Source organism: Phyllobates terribilis, unplaced genomic scaffold, assembly GCF_046119375.1.
Source record: "Phyllobates terribilis strain yellow unplaced genomic scaffold, ASM4611937v1 Scaffold_2__4_contigs__length_985480577, whole genome shotgun sequence".
NCBI classification, from domain to species: Eukaryota; Metazoa; Chordata; class Amphibia; order Anura; family Dendrobatidae; genus Phyllobates; species Phyllobates terribilis.
In genome coordinates, this window is record NW_027362762.1 from 851,532,022 (window position 1) to 851,553,329 (window position 21,308).

General features: G+C 47.6%; 1 protein-coding gene across 1 annotated transcript in view; it reads right to left on the bottom strand.

The window, feature by feature from the left end:
- The window catches only part of DHRS13 (dehydrogenase/reductase 13), a 33,741-nt gene extending 14,860 nt beyond the window's left edge, over positions 1-18,881 (bottom strand). The window contains exon 1 of the mRNA XM_073667896.1: positions 18,594-18,881. Within this exon, the coding sequence (XP_073523997.1) occupies positions 18,594-18,726 (133 nt within the window). The 5' untranslated portion in view covers positions 18,727-18,881. The remainder of the gene's footprint in view (positions 1-18,593) is intronic.
- Positions 18,882-21,308: the final 2,427 nt, after the last annotated feature.

Consider the following 21,308-nt stretch of genomic DNA (forward strand, 5'->3'; position numbering starts at 1 on the left):
CACATTCCAGAAATAATTGCAGAAAGAGGTGCTCACACAAACTATTGACTCAGGGGGGCTGAATGCAAATGCATGGCACAATTTTCAGATTTATAATTTTAAAATATTAATTTTAAAATAATTAGAAAACCATATATCGTTTGTGACAAAGTCACTGGCAGAGTGTTGGAGGGGAGATATGTTTCCCTGAGGCTATTAGCTTCAGTGACGTGAAACTGGAAGTCTTCTCCTGCATGGTACGTGCTGAGAGGGTTGATCACGCATATTTAAAAGGGGCCAGTTTTATGTGAATGACCATTGCGAAGGGTGGGAGGTCATTCACCATATCTACAAATTTAGCCATGATAGCTGCCCCTCTGACTGATCTTCTTAAGGGCACGAAGACATCGATGGCCAAATGGTCCTCGGAAGTGGAGATGGCATTCCAGGAGTTGAAGCTTGCCTTATGTAAACAGCCGGTCTTAGTCGCGCCTGACTTCCCTAAGAAGTTTGTGGTGCAAACAGACGCCTCCGAGGTCGGTTTGGGAGATGTGTTGTCCCAGGAAATAGATAGGAACAGGACTGGATGTTTGTCCCCATGTAAGAAACTCGCTTACTGTGAAAAGAACTATGCCATTGTAGAGAAGGAGTGTTTGGCCATCAAATGGGCAATTGGGACGCTAAGATACTGTTAGGCTGAAAATTCAGGCTAGTGTAAGACCATGCATCCCTGAGATGGATGAGGGAAAGGAAGGGGAAGAATGCCCGGGTGACTAGGTGGTTTCTAGCGCTTCAGGACTTTAATTTTCATGTGGAGCACAGGCCCGGGAAACTACACATTAATGCAGATGCCCTGTCCATACCTCCCCGTTTAACGAGTGAAGGTGACAAAACCCCCGGCTTTGGGTGGGGGAATTTGTGACAAAGTCACTGGCAGAGTGTCGGAAGGGAGATATGTTTCACTGAGGCTATTAGACTTCCAGCTTCACATCCCTGAAGCTTCTCCTGCATGGTATGTGCTGAGAAGGTTAATCAGGCATATTTAAATGGGTCAGTTTTATGTGAATGACCATTGTGACGGGTGGGAGGTCATTCACCATATCTCCACCCCCAGGGTGTGGTCTGGGGGGGGGGTTAAATACTCGGCCAACTGAGGCATTCAGAGTTCAGTGTCTGGAGAAGCTAGCTCCAGAGGGGAGCTTGTGTTTGTTTGTTCCTGAAACATGTGGATCCCTGCTACTACAAAGACTGTTTTTGAGTTACCATTTTGCTTTGTTTTCCTGTTTTTGCCCAGCAGGTTGTGTTTATTTTCTTGGACTAAACGTTGGTTTGTGCCACATTATAATAAACCAACAAAAGATTTATAGAGACAGTGTACCTGCATCTACCTCTGTGTTCAGCCGAGTGAGCAATCTACCACACATTGTACAGTATTTCTTTACACTTCACAAATACTTGCTACTTTGTGCTGGTATATCACATAAAATCCCAATAAAATACATTTGAGATTGTGGGTGTAACGTAAAAAAATGTTTAAGAGTTCAAGAGGTATCAATATACTTTTTCATGGCACTGTATATCTCTCATGTACTTATAACAGTTATAAGCCCACAACGTTTATAGCCAGTCACACCGTGAACGTGCTTAATGCAGACATTTACCTCGTGTTCAGGCGCCAGTATATGGGACCGCATTATAAATGTATAATTAAATGGATTGCCCACAGTCCCAAAAAAAGGTTGTGTTTCTATCTGTATACAGACATACAGTGCTCAGCATAAATGAGTACACCCCAATAGATATGTCATAAAATCATTAGTTAAATTTCAGAATCAGCATTTTCTATGGGATGACATATTACAAAATACTCCCACAAATGAGGGCCATTGATTGCAATTAAGATTTGTTATTTTTCACACCCAAAAAAGTAATTTTTCTAACAAATGAATTCAAGAAAATGTTGCAAAAATGAGTACGCCCCCAATTAAAATCTTAGAAGCAAAGCTAAAGTTTAGAGACAAAATTCTAATTAACAAGAATTCAACCACAGTTAAGGCTAATAATTTATCAGGTGTCCAGCAGACAGTTCACTATAAAACTGCATTACTTAAAGAAAACCCCTTCCCATTTTATGCTGTCAGCAATAGCACCACATGGTAGAGCAATGTCACAAGCCCTGAGCAAGAAAATAATTTCTTTACACAGGAAAGGAGAAGCCAACAAGAAGATAAGCAAATCTTTACTGATTAGTTAGAATACCGTGGAAAAAGTGATACAAACATGGAACTGCAACCATCTCACAGAGATGTCGAGGCCAACTACGGAAGTTAACACCTAAACAGGAGCATCTTCTGATAAAAAGGGTTGAAGAGAATCGACATGCAAGTTCACTGCAGTTAGTGAAATAATAGAAAGCCAAACCAGGGTGAATGCTTCCCATGACACAACAATGGCATGCATGCATGTCATCCACAAAGCCTCTCTTAAAACCCATGCATAAAAAACTCCTGACTATAAATTGCCAGGGCCCAGGTTGAAAAATATGGGGATCTACACTCTGGAGTGAGGCGTCCAAGATAAATGTTTTTGGAACTGATGTTTGCAAAACTGTATGGCGTCCCAAAGGTGAGGAATACAAAGCAAAATGCATGGTGCCTACAGTGAGACATGGTGGTGGCAGTGTCCTTATGTGGGACTGCATAAGCACTGCTGGTGTTGGGGGGGAGGGGGGGGGGCTACATTTCATTGATGATATAATGAACTCACTGATGTACTGCTTTATATTGAAAGAACTTGCTACCATCACTCCGTGCCCTTGGTAGACGTGCACTTTTCCAACATGAAAATGATCCAAAACACACATCCAAAGTCACTGTTCAAGAACAGGATGAAAGTGATTCAGTGGCCAAGTGTCTCCTGGTCAAACACCTAAGGTAATTTCTGAAGAGACACGTTGTCATCACTCTCCATCCCACATCCAGGTTCTAAAAGAAACTGTTCTTGAAGAATGGAAAAATGTACACTGTGTGCAGAATTATTAGGCAAGTTGTATTTTAGAGGATTATTTTTATTATTGATCAACAGCTATGTTCTCAATCAACCCAAAAGACTCATAAATATCCAAGCTTAATATTTTTGGAAGTTGGAGTGGGCTTTTTTTCGATTTGGCTATCTTAGGAGGATATCTGTTATTGCAGGTAACTATTACTGTGCAGAATTATTAGGCAACTTAATAAAAACCAAATATAATCCTATCTCACTTGTTTATTTTCACCAGGTAAACCAATATCAGTGCACAAAATTTAGAAATAAACATTTCTGACATGCAAAAACAAAAAAGATTAGTGATCAGTATAGCCACTTTTCTTTATGATGACACTCAACAGCCTTCCATCCATAGATTCTGTCAGTTGCTTGATCTGTTTTCGATCAACATTGCGTGCAGCAGCCACCACAGCCTCCCAGACACTGTTCCGAGAAGTGTACTGTTTTCCCTCCCTGTAGATCTCACATTTTATGATGGACCACAGGTTCTCTATGGGGTTCAGATCAGGTGAACAAGGGGGCCATGTCATTATTTTTTCTTCTTTTAGACCTTAACTGGCCAGCGACGCTGTGGAGTAGTTGGATGCATGTGATGGAGCATTGTCCTGCATGAAAATTATGTTTTTCTTGAACGATACCGACTTCTTCCTATACCACTGCTTGAAGAAGTGGTCTTCCAGAAACTGGCAGTAGGTCTGGGAGTTGAGCTTCACTCCATCCTCAACCCGAAAAGGCCCCACAAGTTCATCTTTGATGATACCAGCCCATACCAGTACCCCACCTCCACCTTGCTGGCATCTGAGTCGGAGTAGAGCTCTCTGCCCTTTACAGATCCAGCCTCTGGCCCATCCATCTGACTCATCAATAGTCACTCTCATTTCATCAGTCCATAAAACCTTCGAAAAATCAGTCTTAAGATATTTCTTGGCCCATTCTTGACGTTTTATCTTATGTTTCTTGTTCAAAGGTGGTCGTTTTTCAGCCTTCCTTACCTTGGCCATGTCCCTGAGTATCGCACACCTTGTGCTTTTTGATACTCCAGTAACGTTGCAGCTCTGAAATATGGCAAAACTGGTGGCGAATGGCATCTTGGCAGCTTCACGCTTGATTTTCCTCAATTCATGGGCAGTTATTTTGCGCCTTTTTTGGCCAACACGCTTCTTGCGACCCTGATGGCTATTTGAAATGAAATGCTTGATTGTTCGGTGATCACGCTTCAAAAGTTTGGAAATTTCAAGACTGCTGCATCCCTCTACAAGACAATCTCACAATTTTGGACTTTTCAGAGACCGTCAAATCTCTCTTCTGACCCATTTTGCCAAAGGAAAGGAAGTTGCCTAATAATTAAGCACACCTTATATAGGGTGTTGATGTCATTAGTCAACACCCCTCCTCATTATAGAGATGCACATAACCAGATTTACTTAATTGGTAGTTGGTGTAGTGCCGGCGTCCCTGCCCTCTGCTAGGCAGGGACGCTGCTCCTCTCACCGCTCTGCTCCGTGCCCGGCTTCCTCCCCCCGCTCTGCTGTCAGCGCGCGCTCCGTCCCGGCGTCCTCCTCCTGCTCTGCTCTCAGCGCGCGCTCCTTCCCGGCCCCTGTGCTTAGGGCGCGCGCGCGCTCCCCTCCTCTTAAAGGGGCCGCGCGCGCCGCCCTAAAGAGTCCCCGGCCAATGGCCGGAGGACTTCATCATATATAAGGCACCTCCTCCAAAATGGAGGTGCCCGAGCAATGTTGTTTGCACCTGTGTCTCACCTGTGCTTCAGCCCTCAGGTCCCGTTGCCAGTTACCTGCCAGTTACCTGCCTGATTCCTGCCTGAATACTTGTTACCTGTCTGCCAGTCTGAGGTCCGACGGTCTGCCTTACTACTCCTGTCAGTCTGTCTAAAGGACCAGCCTGCCCGCTCACCTGGGAGCGCATATCAGCTACCTGCCTGCTTGCCTGAGGTCCGACGGTCTGCCTTACTACTCCGGTCAGTCTGTCTATGGACCAGCTTGCCCGCTCACCTGGGAGCGCTTCTCCGTTATCTGCCTGCTTGCCAGCCCGGAGGCTCCGTTGTCACGTGCTGTGACCACCAGCTACTCCAGACTCTTGCCCGCTCACCTGGGAGCGCATCTCCGTTACCTGCCTGCTTGCCAGCCCGGAGGTCCCGTTGTCACGTGCGGTGACCATCAGCTATTCCAGAGACTCTTGCCCGCTCACCTGGGAGCGCTTCTCCGTTACCTACCTGCCTGCCAGCCCGGAGGTTCCGCCGTCACGTGCCGTGACCACCTGCTATTCCAGAGACTCTCGCTTGCTCACCTGGGAGCACACATCTACCACCTGCCTGCTAGCCTACCCGGAGGCTCTGCCATCACAGGTCGTACCTACCCCTTACCCAGAGACTGCCCTGATCACTTGCCGTAACTCCCTGTCCGTTCACCCAGAGACTGCCACCCGCTCCCTTACAAGGGCCGCCCCCTTGTATAGTAGCTCAGAGGTTCCGCCTCCCGGACCCGTTACAGTCCGCCTCCCGGACCCGTTACAGTTTGCTCGGGCCATGGAACCCGGTGGCACCCAAGCTCCCTCGCTCTCGGACCTCGGTCTTGAACTGTCCCGTCAGAGGTCCCAACAGGAGGCCATCCTGGGTCACCTGCGGAATGTTAATACTCGCCTGAACACTCTGTCTGATCCACCAACAACCTCCGCCAGTGCCATATCTTGCAATCCGGCGGCTCCGCTGCTCACTAATACTATGGTATCCTACCCCGGACCCCGGCTTTCTGCACCTCCTCGCTTCGAAGGCGACCCCGTCCAGGCTCGGGGCTTCTTGAATCAGTGCACCCTGCATTTTGAACTTTTGTCCTACCAGTTTAACTCCGACCGGGCCAAAATTGCCTTCATCATGTCCCATCTCACCGGGGAGGCCCTGGCCTGGCTGAATCCTCTATGGGAGAGAGGAGACCCCCTGGTGTCCAACTTGCCTGCTTTTCTCACGGCTTTCCGGAAAGTCTTCGACGAACCCGGACGGAAGACCTCATCTGCATCATCGTTGCTACGCCTCCGTCAGGGGAGTCTCACCGTGGGCCAATATGCCATACGGTTCCGTACCCTTGCCTCGGAGCTGGCCTGGGATAACGACGCTCTGGTTTCCGTCTTCTGGGAGGGTCTGTCCGGCCGTATTAAAGATGAACTTGCCGGTCGGGACATTCCTACCACTCTCGATGACTTAATAACTCTTGCCACCCGAATTGACCTACGGTTTCAGGAGCGTGCCAAAGAGGTCACCCGTGAGAGAAGGATTCCACGTTTAGCTCCTACTTTCCAGAAACCCGTCATTCCCTCCATCTCTCCCCAGGTACACTCTCCTGAGCCTATGCAGGTCGACCAGACCAAGATGGTCAAAACCCGTCAGGACTCACGCCGTGCCGAGGGGAGCTGCTTCTACTGTGGCAGTAAGGAGCACCGGATCCGTGCCTGCCCGGAGAGGTCGGGAAACGCCTGTGTCTAGGTTCGCTCAGAGAGGTCCACCTAGACAAGAATAAATCCTCTCCATCCCTGCTGTTGTCAGTTTCGATCATCTACGGGGAGAACCGTTATTTCGAACTAGCCCAACTTGACTCTGGAGCAGCCGGGAACCTTATTTCACAGTCCCTGGTTGAGAAATACCGCATCCCCACCAAACCTCTGGCTGTACCCTTGTCTGTCGCTGCCGTGGATGGGGGCCTCTTACCTCGCCCCATTCAACTCATCACCGAATCCATTACCCTGCAGGTGGGAATGCTGCATTCTGAAAGTATCTCCTTTCATGTTCTGCCTGGACTCTCTCACGCCCTCTTGCTAGGTCTGCCCTGGCTCCAGAGACATGCACCCGTGCTAGACTGGCAAACCGGAGAGGTCCTTCGCTGGGGACAAGACTGTCATAAAACCTGCCTGGTTCCCGTCCATCCCGTCCGTCCCTCTCCTACCCCAGCTAATCTACCTGGACTTCCGATTCCTTATTGGTCTTATGCAGATGTCTTTAATAAAAAGGAGGCAGAGACATTACCACCACATAGACCATACGACTGTCCCATCGATCTGCTACCCGGTACTACTCCTCCCCGTGGGCGTATCTATCCTTTATCCGCTGCTGAGACCCGGTCAATGTCCGAATATATTGAGGAGAATCTGGCCAGAGGATTCATCCGGAAATTTACCTCCCCGGCGGGAGCAGGCTTCTTTTTCGTCAAAAAGAAGGACGGCTCTCTCCGTCCCTGTATAGACTATAGAGGCCTAAACCTGATCACGGTGAAGAATAAGTACCCCCTTCCGCTCATTCCAGAATTATTTGATCGTCTGAGGGGGGCTAGGATCTTCACCAAACTGGACCTTCGTGGGGCGTACAACCTGGTTCGTATTCGTCAGGGGGATGAATGGAAGACGGCATTCAACACCCGGGACGGCCACTATGAATACCTGGTAATGCCCTTTGGTCTCTGTAACGCTCCTGCCGTCTTTCAAGAGTTGGTCAATGACATCTTCCGGGACCTTCTCTACTCCTGCGTAGTGGTGTACCTGGACGACATCTTGGTCTTCTCTCCGGATCTCCAGACTCACCGGAGGGACGTTCGTCAGGTCCTGCTCAGGCTAAGGCAGAACCATCTCTACGCTAAATTTGAGAAGTGCCTCTTTGAGCAGACCTCGCTTCCGTTTCTGGGCTACATTATCTCTCAGACCGGCCTTCAAATGGATCCTGAGAAACTGTCTGCCATCGAGAAATGGCCCCGACCGGAGGGGTTGAAGGCCATTCAGCGTTTCCTGGGCTTCGCCAACTACTACCGCCTCTTCATACCACACTTCTCTTCCCGGACGGCCCCAATTTCTGCGCTCACCCGTAAAGGTACTAATCCCAAAGAGTGGCCACCCGAAGCAGAGGAGGCCTTTCTTTCCCTTAAACAGGCCTTCTCTTCCGCCCCGGTGCTGCATCGCCCAGATGGCAACAAGCAGTTCTTCCTGGAAGTTGACGCCTCCTCCTCTGGAGCCGGAGCGGTACTTACTCAAAAATCATCTTCCGGGAGGATGGTAACTTGTGGCTTCTTCTCTAAACTCTTCTCCTCCTCTGAGCGCAACTATTCCATAGGAGACCGAGAGTTATTGGCCATCAAACTGGCATTGGAGGAGTGGCGTTACCTGCTCGAGGGGGCTCTTCACCCGGTAATAATTTACACTGACCACAAGAACTTGGCTTACCTCCAGCATGCCCAGAGACTTAACCCGCGCCAAGCCCGGTGGTCCTTGTTTTTTGCTCGTTTTGATTTTGTCCTTCATTTTCGCCCGGCTGACAAAAACGTCAAGGCGGATGCCTTGTCTCGATCCTTTCTGGTGTCTGATCTCGAGGAGGATCCGAAACATATCATCGATCCCGCCAGAGTAATGCAGGTGGCTCCCGTGAGTCTAAATCGTCTTCCTCCTGGTAAGACGTTCGTACCAGTACCTGATCGGGAGAAGATTCTACACTGGGGTCATTCGTCTAAACTAGCTGGCCACGCCGGTCAGAAAAAGACCCTCCAGCTTATTACCCGGCACTACTGGTGGCCTAACCTGCACAAGGATGTAATAGACTTTGTTTCTGCCTGTGTGTCCTGCGCCCGCAACAAAGTTCCGAGACACCTGCCGGCCGGCCGCCTCCTACCTCTGCCAGTACCTGCTGCCCCCTGGCAGCATATAGCGATGGACTTCATTACTGATCTGCCCGTCTCTGCCGGTTGTACGGTCATTTGGGTGGTCGCTGACCGCTTCTCCAAGATGGCTCACTTCATTCCACTGCCAGGTCTTCCGTCTGCACCCGAGCTGGCTAAAGACTTTATCCGCCGCATCTTCCGTCTTCATGGCCTGCCCCGTCACATCGTGTCGGATCGTGGGGTACAGTTCACTTCCCGTTTCTGGAGAGCCACTTGTAAATTGCTGGACGTCACCCTGGACTTCTCCTCCGCTTACCACCCACAGTCTAATGGTCAAGTGGAGCGGATCAATCAGAACCTGACCAGTTACCTTCGGCACTTCGTTAATGCCCACCATTCTGACTGGGTGGATCTCCTGCCATGGGCCGAATTCTCGTACAACAATCACGAGAGCGAGTCTTCCTCCAAATCCCCGTTTTTTGTAGTCTACGGTCAGCATCCTCGGATCCCGTTTCCACCTCGGCGGACAATCCGGCTGCGGAATCTCTTGTTAACAAATTTTCCTCCATATGGGAGAGTACCCGGTCCGCACTCCTTCTGTCATCCGAGCGTATGAAAAGACACGCTGACAAAAAACGTCTGGACCCTCCTCAATTCCGCCCTGGGGATAAAGTCTGGCTCTCGTCCAAATATGTCCGGCTCAAGATCCCTTCCTATAAGTTAGGGCCTCGGTTCATCGGCCCACTGGAGGTCATCAGTCAGATCAACCCGGTGGCCTATAAATTGAAACTCCCGGCCAACTTACGGATCCCTAACTCCTTCCATGTGTCTCTCCTCAAACCTGTGGTACTTAACTCTTTTTCCAAGTCTACAGGTACGCCTCCTGCTCCGGTTTCTGCTGAGGACGAGTTTGAGGTAGAGAACATTCTTGCCACCAAAAGGGTAAGAGGAAAGACCTTTTTCCTGGTAGATTGGAAGGGGTTTGGTCCTGAGGAGAGAACGTGGGAGCCCCGGGAGAACATCCATGCCCCTCTCATCCTAGCTAAATTTCTGTCTGGCCTAAAAAAGGGGGGGCCTAAAGGGGGGGGTACTGTAGTGCCGGCGTCCCTGCCCTCTGCTAGGCAGGGACGCTGCTCCTCTCACCGCTCTGCTCCGTGCCCGGCTTCCTCCCCCCGCTCTGCTGTCAGCGCGCGCTCCGTCCCGGCGTCCTCCTCCTGCTCTGCTCTCAGCGCGCGCTCCTTCCCGGCCCCTGTGCTTAGGGCGCGCGCGCGCGCGCTCCCCTCCTCTTAAAGGGGCCGCGCGCGCCGCCCTAAAGAGTCCCCGGCCAATGGCCGGAGGACTTCATCATATATAAGGCACCTCCTCCAAAATGGAGGTGCCCGAGCAATGTTGTTTGCACCTGTGTCTCACCTGTGCTTCAGCCCTCAGGTCCCGTTGCCAGTTACCTGCCTGATTCCTGCCTGAATACTTGTTACCTGTCTGCCAGTCTGAGGTCCGACGGTCTGCCTTACTACTCCTGTCAGTCTGTCTAAAGGACCAGCCTGCCCGCTCACCTGGGAGCGCATATCAGCTACCTGCCTGCTTGCCTGAGGTCCGACGGTCTGCCTTACTACTCCGGTCAGTCTGTCTATGGACCAGCTTGCCCGCTCACCTGGGAGCGCTTCTCCGTTATCTGCCTGCTTGCCAGCCCGGAGGCTCCGTTGTCACGTGCGGTGACCATCAGCTATTCCAGAGACTCTTGCCCGCTCACCTGGGAGCGCTTCTCCGTTACCTACCTGCCTGCCAGCCCGGAGGTTCCGCCGTCACGTGCCGTGACCACCTGCTATTCCAGAGACTCTCGCTTGCTCACCTGGGAGCACACATCTACCACCTGCCTGCTAGCCTACCCGGAGGCTCTGCCATCACAGGTCGTACCTACCCCTTACCCAGAGACTGCCCTGATCACTTGCCGTAACTCCCTGTCCGTTCACCCAGAGACTGCCACCCGCTCCCTTACAAGGGCCGCCCCCTTGTATAGTAGCTCAGAGGTTCCGCCTCCCGGACCCGTTACAGTCCGCCTCCCGGACCCGTTACAGTTGGTTCTCAAGCCTATGCAGCTTGGAGTAGGACAACATGTATAAAAAGTATCAGTGATCAAAATACGCATTTGCCTAATAATTCTGCACGCGGTGTAGATGTTGCAGTATGTCTCCAACTTCTACATTCCACGCCTAGAAGACTTGGTGCTGTCCTTAAAAATCATAGAGGGCATACAAAATACCAGATATAGTAGACTGATGTGGGGTGCATCAACTAATTTGAGTAAAACTGAAGATTTTGTAATAAAAGTTATATTATTAACCTTACTTTCATTTTCATGTTATGGGTTATAAAAAAAAAATGTTCTCTAAAACTCCATCATATCAAAATGTAGGAACCTGATCTTGTGATCAGTGACTTATTGAGTCAAATCTTAGTTTTCAAAGTGAGTTTATATATTATAATATATATACAGTACAGACCAAAAGTTTGGACACACCTCCTCATTTAAAGATTTTTCTGTATTTTCATGACTATGAAAATTGTACATTCACACTGAAGGCATCAAAACTATGAATTAACACATGTGGAATTATATACTTAACAAAAAAGTGTGAAACAACTGAAAATATGTCTTATATTCTAGGTTCTTCAAAGTAGCCACCTTTTGCTTTGATGACTGCTTTGCACACTCTTGGCATTCTCTTGATGAGCTTCAAGAGGTAGTCACCGGAAATGGTTTTCACTTCACAGGTCTGCCCTGTCAGGTTTAATAAGTGGGATTTCTTGCCTTATAAATGGGGTTGGGACCATCAGTTATGTTGTGCAGAAGTCTGGTGGATACACATCTGATAGTCCTACTGAATATACCGCGTGCAGAATTATTAGGCAAATGCGTATTTTGATCACGATACTTTTTATACATGTTGTCCTACTCCAAGCTGCATAGGCTTGAGAGCCAACTACCAATTAAGTAAATCTGGTTATGTGCATCTCTGTAATGAGGAGGGGTGTTGACTAATGACATCAACACCCTATATAAGGTGTGCTTAATTATTAGGCAACTTCCTTTCCTTTGGCAAAATGGGTCAGAAGAGAGTTTTGACGGGCTCTGAAAAGTCCAAAATTGTGAGATGTCTTGCAGAGGGATGCAGCAGTCTTGAAATTTCCAAACTTTTGAAGCGTGATCACCAATCAAGCGTTTCATGGCAAACAGCCAACAGGGTCGCAAGAAGCGTGTTGGCCAAAAAGGCGCAAAATAACGGTCCATGAATTGAGGAAAATCAAGCGTGAAGCTGCCAAGATGCCATTCGCCACCAGTTTTGCCATATTTCAGAGCTGCAACGTTACTGGAGTATCAAAAAGCACAAGGTGTGCGATACTCAGGGACATGGCCAAGGTAAGGAAGGCTGAAAAACGACCACCTTTGAACAAGAAACACAAGATAAAACATCAAGAATGGGCCAAGAAATATCTTAAGACTGATTTTTCGAAGGTTTTATGGACTGATGAAATGAGCGTGACTCTTGATGGGCCAGAGGCTGGATCAGTAAAGGGCAGAGAGCTCCACTCCGACTCAGACGCCAGCAAGGTGGAGGTGGGGTACTGGTATGGGCTGGTATCATCAAAGATGAACTTGTGGGACCTTTTCGGGTTGAGGATGGAGTGAAGCTCAACTCCCAGACCTACTGCCAGTTTCTGGAAGACAACTTCTTCAAGCAGTGGCACAGGAAGAAGTCGGTATCGTTCAAGAAAAACATGATTTTCATGCAGGACAATGCTCCATCACATGCATCCAACTACTCCACAGCGTGGCTGGCCAGCAAAGGTCTAAAAGAAGAAAAAATAATGACATAGCCCCCTTGTTCACCTGATCTGAACCCCATAGAGAACCTGTGGTCCATCATAAAATGTGAAATCTACAGGGAAGGAAAACAATACACCTCTCAGAACAGTGTCTGGGAGGCTGTGGTGACTGCTGTATGCAATGTTAATCGGAAACAGATCAAGCAACTGACAGAATCTATGGATGGAAGGCTGTTGAGCATCATCATAAAGAAAGGTGGCTATACTGATCACTAATTTTTTTGGTTTTTGTTTTTGCATGTCAGAAATGTTTATTTCTAAATTTTGTGCACTGATATTGGTTTACCTGGTGAAAATAAACAAGTGAGATGGGATTATATTTGGTTTTTATTAAGTTGCCTAATAATTCTGCACAGTAATAGTTACCTGCAATGACAGATATCCTCCTAACATAGCCAAATCGAAAAAAAGCCCACTCCAACTTCCAAAAATATTAAGCTTGGATATTTATGAGTCTTTTCGGTTGACTGAGAACATAGTTGTTGATCAATAATAAAAATAATCCTCTAAAATACAACTTGCCTATAAATTCTCCACACAGTGTAGACTGTTAGAATTTGTATTATGGCAAGAAAAAAGCAGCTAAGTAAAGAAAAACGAGTGGCCATCATTACTTTAAGAAATGAAGGTCAGTCAGTCCGAAAAATTGGGCAAACTTTGAAAGTGTCCCCAAGTGCAGTTGCAAAAACCATCAAGCGCTAAAAAGAAACTGGCTCACATGAGGACCGCCCCAGGAAAGGAAGACCAAGAGTCACCTCTGCTTCTGAGGATAAGTTTATCCGAGTCACCAGCCTCAGAAATCGCAGGTTAACAGCAGCTCAGATTAGAAACCAGGTCAATGCCACACAGAGTTCTAGCAGCAGACACATCTCTTCAACAACTGTTAAGAGGAGACTTTGTGCAGCAGGCCTTCATGATAAAATAGCTGCTAGGAAACCACTGCTAAGGACAGGCAACAAGCAGAAGAGACTTGTTTGGGCTAAAGAACACAAGGAATGGACATTAGACCAGTGGAAATCTGTGCTTTGGTCTGATGAGTCCAAATTTGAGATCTTTGGTTCCAACCACCGTGTCTTTGTGCGACGCAGAAAAGGTGAACGGATGGACTCTACATGCCTGGTTCCCACCGTGAAGCATGGAGGAGGAGGTGTGATGGTGCTTTGGTGGTGACACTGTTGGAGATTTATTCAAAATTGAAGGCATACTGAACCAGCATGGCTACCACAACATCTTGCAGCGGCATGCTATTCCATCCGGTTTGCGTTTAGGTGGACCATCATTTATTTTTCAACAGGACAATGACCCAAAACACACCTCCAGGCTGTGTAAGGGCTATTTACCAAGAAGGAGAGTGGTGGGGTGCTACGCCAGATGACCTGGCCTCCACAGTCACCAGACCTGAACCCAATCGAGATGGTTTGGGGTGAGCTGGACCGCAGAGTGAAGGCAAAAGGGCCAACAAGTGCTAAGCATCTCTGGGAACTCCTTCAAGATTGTTGGAAGACCATTTCCAGTGACTACATCTTGAAGCTCATCAAGAGAATGCCAAGAGTGTGCAAAGCAGTCATCAAAGCAAAATGTGGCTACTTTGAAGAACCTATAATATAAGACATATTTTCAGTTGTTTCACTCTTTTTTGTTAAGAATATAATTCCACGTGTTAATTCATAGTTTTGATGCCTTCAGTGTGAATGTACAATTTTCATAGTCATGAAAATACAGAAAATCTTTAAATGAAAAAGCGTGTCCAAACTTTTGGTCTGTACTAATACACACACACACACACACACACACACACACACACAGCTCAAAAAAATAAAGGGAACACTGAAATAACACATCCTAGATCTGAATGAATGAAATATTCTCATTGAATACTCTGTTCTGTACAAAGTTGAATGTGCTGACAACAAAATCACACAAAAATCATCAATGGAAATCAAATGTATTAACCAATGGAGGCCTGGATTTGGAGTCACCCCAAAAATTAAAGTGGAAAAACACACTACAGGCTGATCCAACTTTGAAGTAATGTCCTTAAAACAAGTCAAAATGAGGCTCAGTATTGTGTGTGGCCTCCACGTGCCTGTATGACCTCCCTACAATGCCTGGGCATGCTCCTGATGAGGTTGCGGATGGTCTCCTGTGGGATCTCCTCCCAGACCTGGACTAAAGCATCCGCCAACTCCTGGACAGTCTGTGGTGCAACGTGACGTTGGTGGATGGAGAGAGACATGATGTCCCAGATGTGCTCAATCGGATTCAGGTCTGGGGAACGGGTGGGCCAGTCCATAGCTTCAATGCCTTCATCTTGCAGGAACTGCTGACACTCCAGCCACATGAGTTCTGGCATTGTCCTGCATTACGAGTAACCCAGGGCCAACCGCACCAACATGTGGTCTCACAAGGGGTCTGAGGATCTCATCTTGGTACCTAATGGCAGTCAGGCTACCTCTGGCGAGCACATGGAGGGCTGTGCAGCCCTCCAAAGAAATGCCACCCCACACCATTACTGACCCACTGCCAAACCGGTCATGCTGAAGGATGTTGCAGGCAGCAGATCGCTCTCCACGGCGTCTCCAGACTGTCACGTCTGTTACATGTGCTCAGTGTGAACCTGCCTTCATCTGTGAAGAGCACAGGGCGCCAGTAGCAACTTTGCCAATCCTGGTGTTCTGTGGCAAATGCCAAGCGTCCTGCACGGTATTGGGCTGTGAGCACAACCCCCATCTGTGGACGTTGGGCCCTCATACCACCCTCATGGAGTCGGTTTCTAACCGTTTGTGCAGACACATGCACATTTGTGGCCTGCTGGACGTCATTTTCCAGGGCTCTGGCAGTGCTCCTCCTTGTACAAAGGCGGAGGTAGCGGTCCTGCTGTTGGGTTGTTGCCCTCCTACGGCCCCCTCCATGTCTCCTGGTAGCGCCTCCAGCCTCTGGACACTACGCTGACAGACACAGCAAACCTTCTTGCCACAGCTCGCATTGATGTGCCATCCTGGATGAGCTGCACTATCTGAGCCACTTCTATGGGTTGTAGAGTCCGTCTCATGCTATCACGAGTGTGAAAGCACAACCAACATTCAAAAGTGACAAAAACATCAGCCAGAAAGCATTGGTACTGAGATGTGGTCTGTGGTCCCCACCTGCAGAACCACTCCTTTATTGAGGGTGTCTTGATAATTGCCAATAATTTCCATCTATTGTCTATTCCATTTGCACAACAGCATGTGAAATTGATTGTCAATCAGTGTTGCTTCCTAAGTGGACAGTTTGATTTCACAGAAGTTTGATTTACTTGGAGTTATATTCTGTTGTTTAAGTGTTCCCTTTATTTTTTGAGCAGTGTATGCACATATATATATTTCAGATTATGGGCTACCTATGTGATTGTACATTTATAATGTGGTCCCACATTCTGGCTTCTGAACACGAGGTAAGTGTCTGCTGCGCTTTTTGTGGTTCACGGTGTGACTGGCTATAAACATTGGGGGCACTGAATTGTTATCAGTACCTGTAATCCGTATTATTTAATTACGATAGGTAAAGTCCAATATTCCATAGACTGAAGTTGCAAGGTTTACACTATGGTTTATTAGCACACAAAGGTCACATATCACAGTATCAGAAAATGTTGGCACCGGACGGGAAGAGACTTCTAGCACCAGGACCAAGTTCACATGACTGTATTTCCGGAGTTCTGTCTGAAGACCAATGTTATTCAATGCGGCAGTGCAGATGAGCGATTTTCAATTTTATTAAAAAAAAAACAAAAAACAACGTCTGAAGCATGGACTCGTTTTTTTTCATGTGTCAGATGAAACTTTCCTATTTGAGTCTATAGGAGCACAAAAAAAATGGCATGCGATACCAGGGCTGTGGAGTTGGTAAGCCAAACCTCCGACTCCTCAATTTCCATGTCACCGACTCCACGACTCAGACTCCCTCATACATGGCTCATGTGTAAGTGATAAATTTACTGTAGCACAGATTCATCTCAGCTAAAAGTCTAGACCCTTAGATCAGGAATAGGACAGACATTTATAGGACATTTCATAACTTTCCCAAATTCTTATGAAAAAATATTCCCCACAAACTGCATTGAACTACTGTACCCAATTTATTATATACTTTAGGAGTTGGAGTTGGTCCATTTTATACCGAATCGGATTCTACCAAAATGGGCTCCGACTCCGACTCCACAGCCCTGTGTGATACGGAGCCACAGTATAACATCTGCAAATCAATTCCTGTCACCAGAGCTTATTTTAGTGGTAAGCATTTAGATTTCTGCATTCATAAGAAATTTCTGCTAAAACCTGCAATGTGAATAGGTCCTTAACCTCCTCCTGAGCCATCATCTAACAGGACATAATGGAGCAGGTTCAGGAGGCGAGCCCGCTCCTCACTGGACAAGTGCCGGCTGTGTTATACAGCTGAAACCTGACTGACAGCAGCAATCAGCATGAGCTCCGTTTGTTCCCTTAGGCTGGGGGTCACAAGAGTGATATTCTCTCATCGGAGAAAATCTGTCCGATTATGCTGATCACAGTCTGAGTAGAGTGGGATCCGATTTTCTCGGGTGTAGGAAGGAAAAAAAATATTCTTCACCTTCTCCATTCTATCAGTCTGTGACAACTGGACTACACTCAGTTGTCATCCAAGTGCGGTCCAATTTTTTTTTCAATAGATTTGAATGGCCGAGTGCGATCCGATAATCGGAGACAAATTGTGCACGCTGAAAATAATTGGACTTGTGCCCGGCCCCAAAGAATAACATGGGCACAAGTGCAGACAGTCAAAAAGACAGATGGCACTCGTCTGATTTTTACAGTCGTCTACACGAGCTCATGATCAAGTAAAATTTTGCTGTCAATCTCTGACAGGTGCATTTAAGTAGAGTGATCCAGGTGGGGCGCCAATGAGCTGCCATGGCAGCAGGTGACACGAGGAAGGCCCCGACGCTGACATCTTGGTACTCCAGTAAAACCCAGTTTGTTGTTAAAAAAAAAAAAAAAATAAATGTCAATATGCCAAAAGTACAATTTTTGGTCACCGCACCTCCTGATGGAAATGCAATAAATCAAGAGATTAAAATGTTTCTTGTACTAAAAAAGGTATCAGTAAGAAACCTCAGCAGCAGCGCAGAACACAAGCTGCAGGACTCACAGCGGCGGGAAACATCTCTCCTGGGTTTATGTGCTGCCTTTCTTGTAACCATTACACATCTATGGCAGAGGTTTGGCGTCGCTGTAGGCGCCCGGAGCTGCAGCCTCGCGTTACTGCACCTTATTGCTGCATACTGGATGCCGGAAAACCAAACCCAAGAAACAATGTCAGAAATATATAGATTATTCTTTACCCCAGTTGGAATTTCTCTGCTTTCAGCACATTATATGGGAACATGAGAATCAGAACTAGGTAAGTGTGTGGAGGAAAAGAATAACGTTATGTCTCTTGGAAGAAGGGGAGGAAAGAAAAAAAAATGTGTCTGCACCTGGTCCCCAATCCCCCCGCATCCGATCCCCCTGCAGCCGACCCACCTGATGCCTCTACATCTGACCCCCATGCATCCGATCCCCCTGATGCCCCTGCATCCGATTTCCCTGATGCCCCTGAATCCGATCCCCCTGATACCCCTGCAGCCGACACCCCTGATGCCTCTACATCTGACCCCCCTGCATCCGACCCCCCTGCATCCGATCCACCTGATGCCCCAGCATCCAACCCCCCTGTATCCGATTTCCCTGATGCCCCTGCATCCGATCCACCTGATGCCCCTGCATCCGATCCACCTGATGCCCCTGCATCTGACCCCCCTGTATCCGCTCTCCCTGATGCCCCAGCAGCCGACACCTCTTCATCCGATTTCCCTGACGCCCCAGCATCTGATGCCCCTGCATCCGATCTCCCAGCATCCGATCCACCTGATGCCCCTGCAGCCGACACCTCTTCATCCGACCCCCCTGATGCCTCTGTCTCTGCCACATACACGCACAGATGCGCCGATGCTGAGGAGGACGCTGTGTCCGGGGAGCTCACCTGTCACGATGACCGTCTTCCCCGCCAGGCTGCAGTCACTCACGCACTGCCGGCCTCTGATGAAGATGTAGTAGATGAGGACATAGAGCCCCAGCGCGATCCCCAGGAGCAGCAGCACCAGCGCCGCGGCCATGTCTGAGCTCTGCGTTTTGTCACTGCCCGAACACAAGACGCGATTATACGCCCTCAGCCCTCCCCGCTGTCATTATGTAACGACAATCCAACTGCACGAGCCATTATTAAGCGGATGCTTCCTGCTGACGGCGGCCTGAGTGGGACACACTTCTGACGTCTGCGGCTTTGATGGTGTTCACCCTCTGTGTTCTGATCCCATTTCAGGGTCCTATATTCCCAGAAAAATCATCTGCGCTGTCATTTATAGACACAGTGCCTCCATCTGTGAATATGCACTGCAGATCATTTTACATCTGGGTCTAGATTATATATTATCTATCCTTTGGGAACAAACTGACTTCTGTTACAGCTAAATACGTCTCATTTTGCCTCATCAGTCCAGAGAATCTGCTGCCATATTTCTGCACTCCAGTTCCTATGTTTGCATGGACAGCTGAGTCACTTCACCTTGTTTCCATGTCCAAGGTATAGTTCATGGCCACAATTGTTGCATGAAGACCACTCCTGGCCAGACTTCTCTGAACAGTAGATGGGTGTAGCTGGGTCTTGTTGGTTGCTGACAATTGTAAGCTGATGGTACTGCTGAGCATAGTCCACTGTCACATCTGCTGCTGTGACAAGAAACCGTCTTTCACAACCTCACCTTTGGAGCAGAGTTTGGCTGTTCCTCACCCAGGTTTAAAGGGACTCTGTTAGCACAGAATGACTGTTCAAACTAAGTACATGTGCTCGGTGTATCATGGCGGGGCCAAACATTTAGGTGCACCTTCCCAGCGCATGATTTCCATCTATCTTCACCCTTATTTTTCCCATACCTGCCTAAAACTTCTTGCACTCTGAACTGACGGTGGCCATCTTGGATACCTTTTCAATACTGCTGTCACACTTATAGAAGTTGTCCACTACTTTTACATTGATGCCCTATCAATGTTGTCCACTACCACTTGACGGCGGAGCCCCGCAAGTGAGCACTTCCGGCCAGTGGCCACCACCGCCGCCACCGATAACAGCTTATCAGCAGGGGTGGTGCGTGCAGGACCCTGGCTGATCATACATTGATGCCCTATCCTATGGACACTAGAACCACCACCCCTATATGGGGCTATTATTCTTTATGGAGGACTATGTGGGGTCCATTATTCTGTATGGAGCACTATGTAGGGCCCATTATTCTGTATGGAGGACTATGTGGGGCCCATTATTCTGTATGGAGGACTATGTGGGGCCCATTATTCTGTATGGAGGACTATGTGGGGCCCATTATTCTGTATGGAGGACTATGTGGGGCCCATTATTCTGTATGGAGGACTATGTGGGGCCCATTATTCTGTATGGAGCACTATGTGGGGCCCATTATTCTGTATGGAGCACTATGTGGGGCCCATTATTCTGTATGGAGCACTATGTGGGGCCCATTATTCCGTATAGAGGACTATGTGGGGCCCATTATTCTGTATGGAGGACTATGTGGGGCCATTATTCTGTATGGAGGACCATGTGGGGCCCATTATACTGCATGGAGGACTATGTGGGGCCCATTATACTGCATGGAGGACTATGTGGGGCCCATTATACTGCATGGAGGACTATGTGGGGCCATTATACTGTATGGAGGACTATGTGGGGTCATTATACTGTAAGGAAGATTATGTGGGGCCCATTATTCTGTATGGAGGACTATGTGGGGCCCATTATACGGTATACTGGTTGGACTGCGACTTTGTCCAAGTTTTTCATTTTGGCGCTCTGTGTGTTTGAGTTTGACATCCCTGGTCTAGATGATACTATTTTTTTTTGCCGTTTGTAGTAATGTATACCTGTGGGAACGCCCATAGCACTTAATGCCTCATGTACATAAGAATTAAAACTAATTTACCGGGAATGTGGTACAGGTTGTTTATCCACCAAAAAGATGATTTTTCATCCATATTGTCATCTATAAGCAATTTGTATGTTTTTTTTATATTTACTTCTGTGTGCCATTCGTGTTTTTTTTACATGAACAATTTAATACGTAATAAAGGCCAAATACAGTTTCCTATATTAATAATTGTAATGGGTCATTGAAAAACACATGACATAAGGATGGTAACCTACAGGTGCATCTCACTAAATTAGATCATCAAAAAGTTAATTTATTTCAGTTCTTCAATACAAAAAGTGAAACTCGTATATTATATAGAGTCATTACAGACAGAGTGATCTATTTCAAGTGTTTATTTATGTTGATGATTATGGCTTACAGCCAATGAAAACACAAAGTCATTATCTCAGTAAATTAGAAAACTTTATAACAACTTGAAAAATGCTATTAAAATCCGAAATGTTGACCTACTGAAATGTATGTTCAGTAAATGCCCTCAATTCTTGGTCGGGGCTCCTTTTGCATCAATTACTGCATCAATGCTGTGTGGCATGGAGGTGATCAGCCTGTGACACTGCTGAGGGGTTATGGAAGCCCAGGTTGCTTTGATAGCAGCCTTCAGCTCGTCTGCATTGTTGGATCTGGTGTCTCTCATCTTCCTCTTGACAATACCCTATAGATTCTCTATGGGGTTAAGGTCGGGCGAGTTTGCTGGC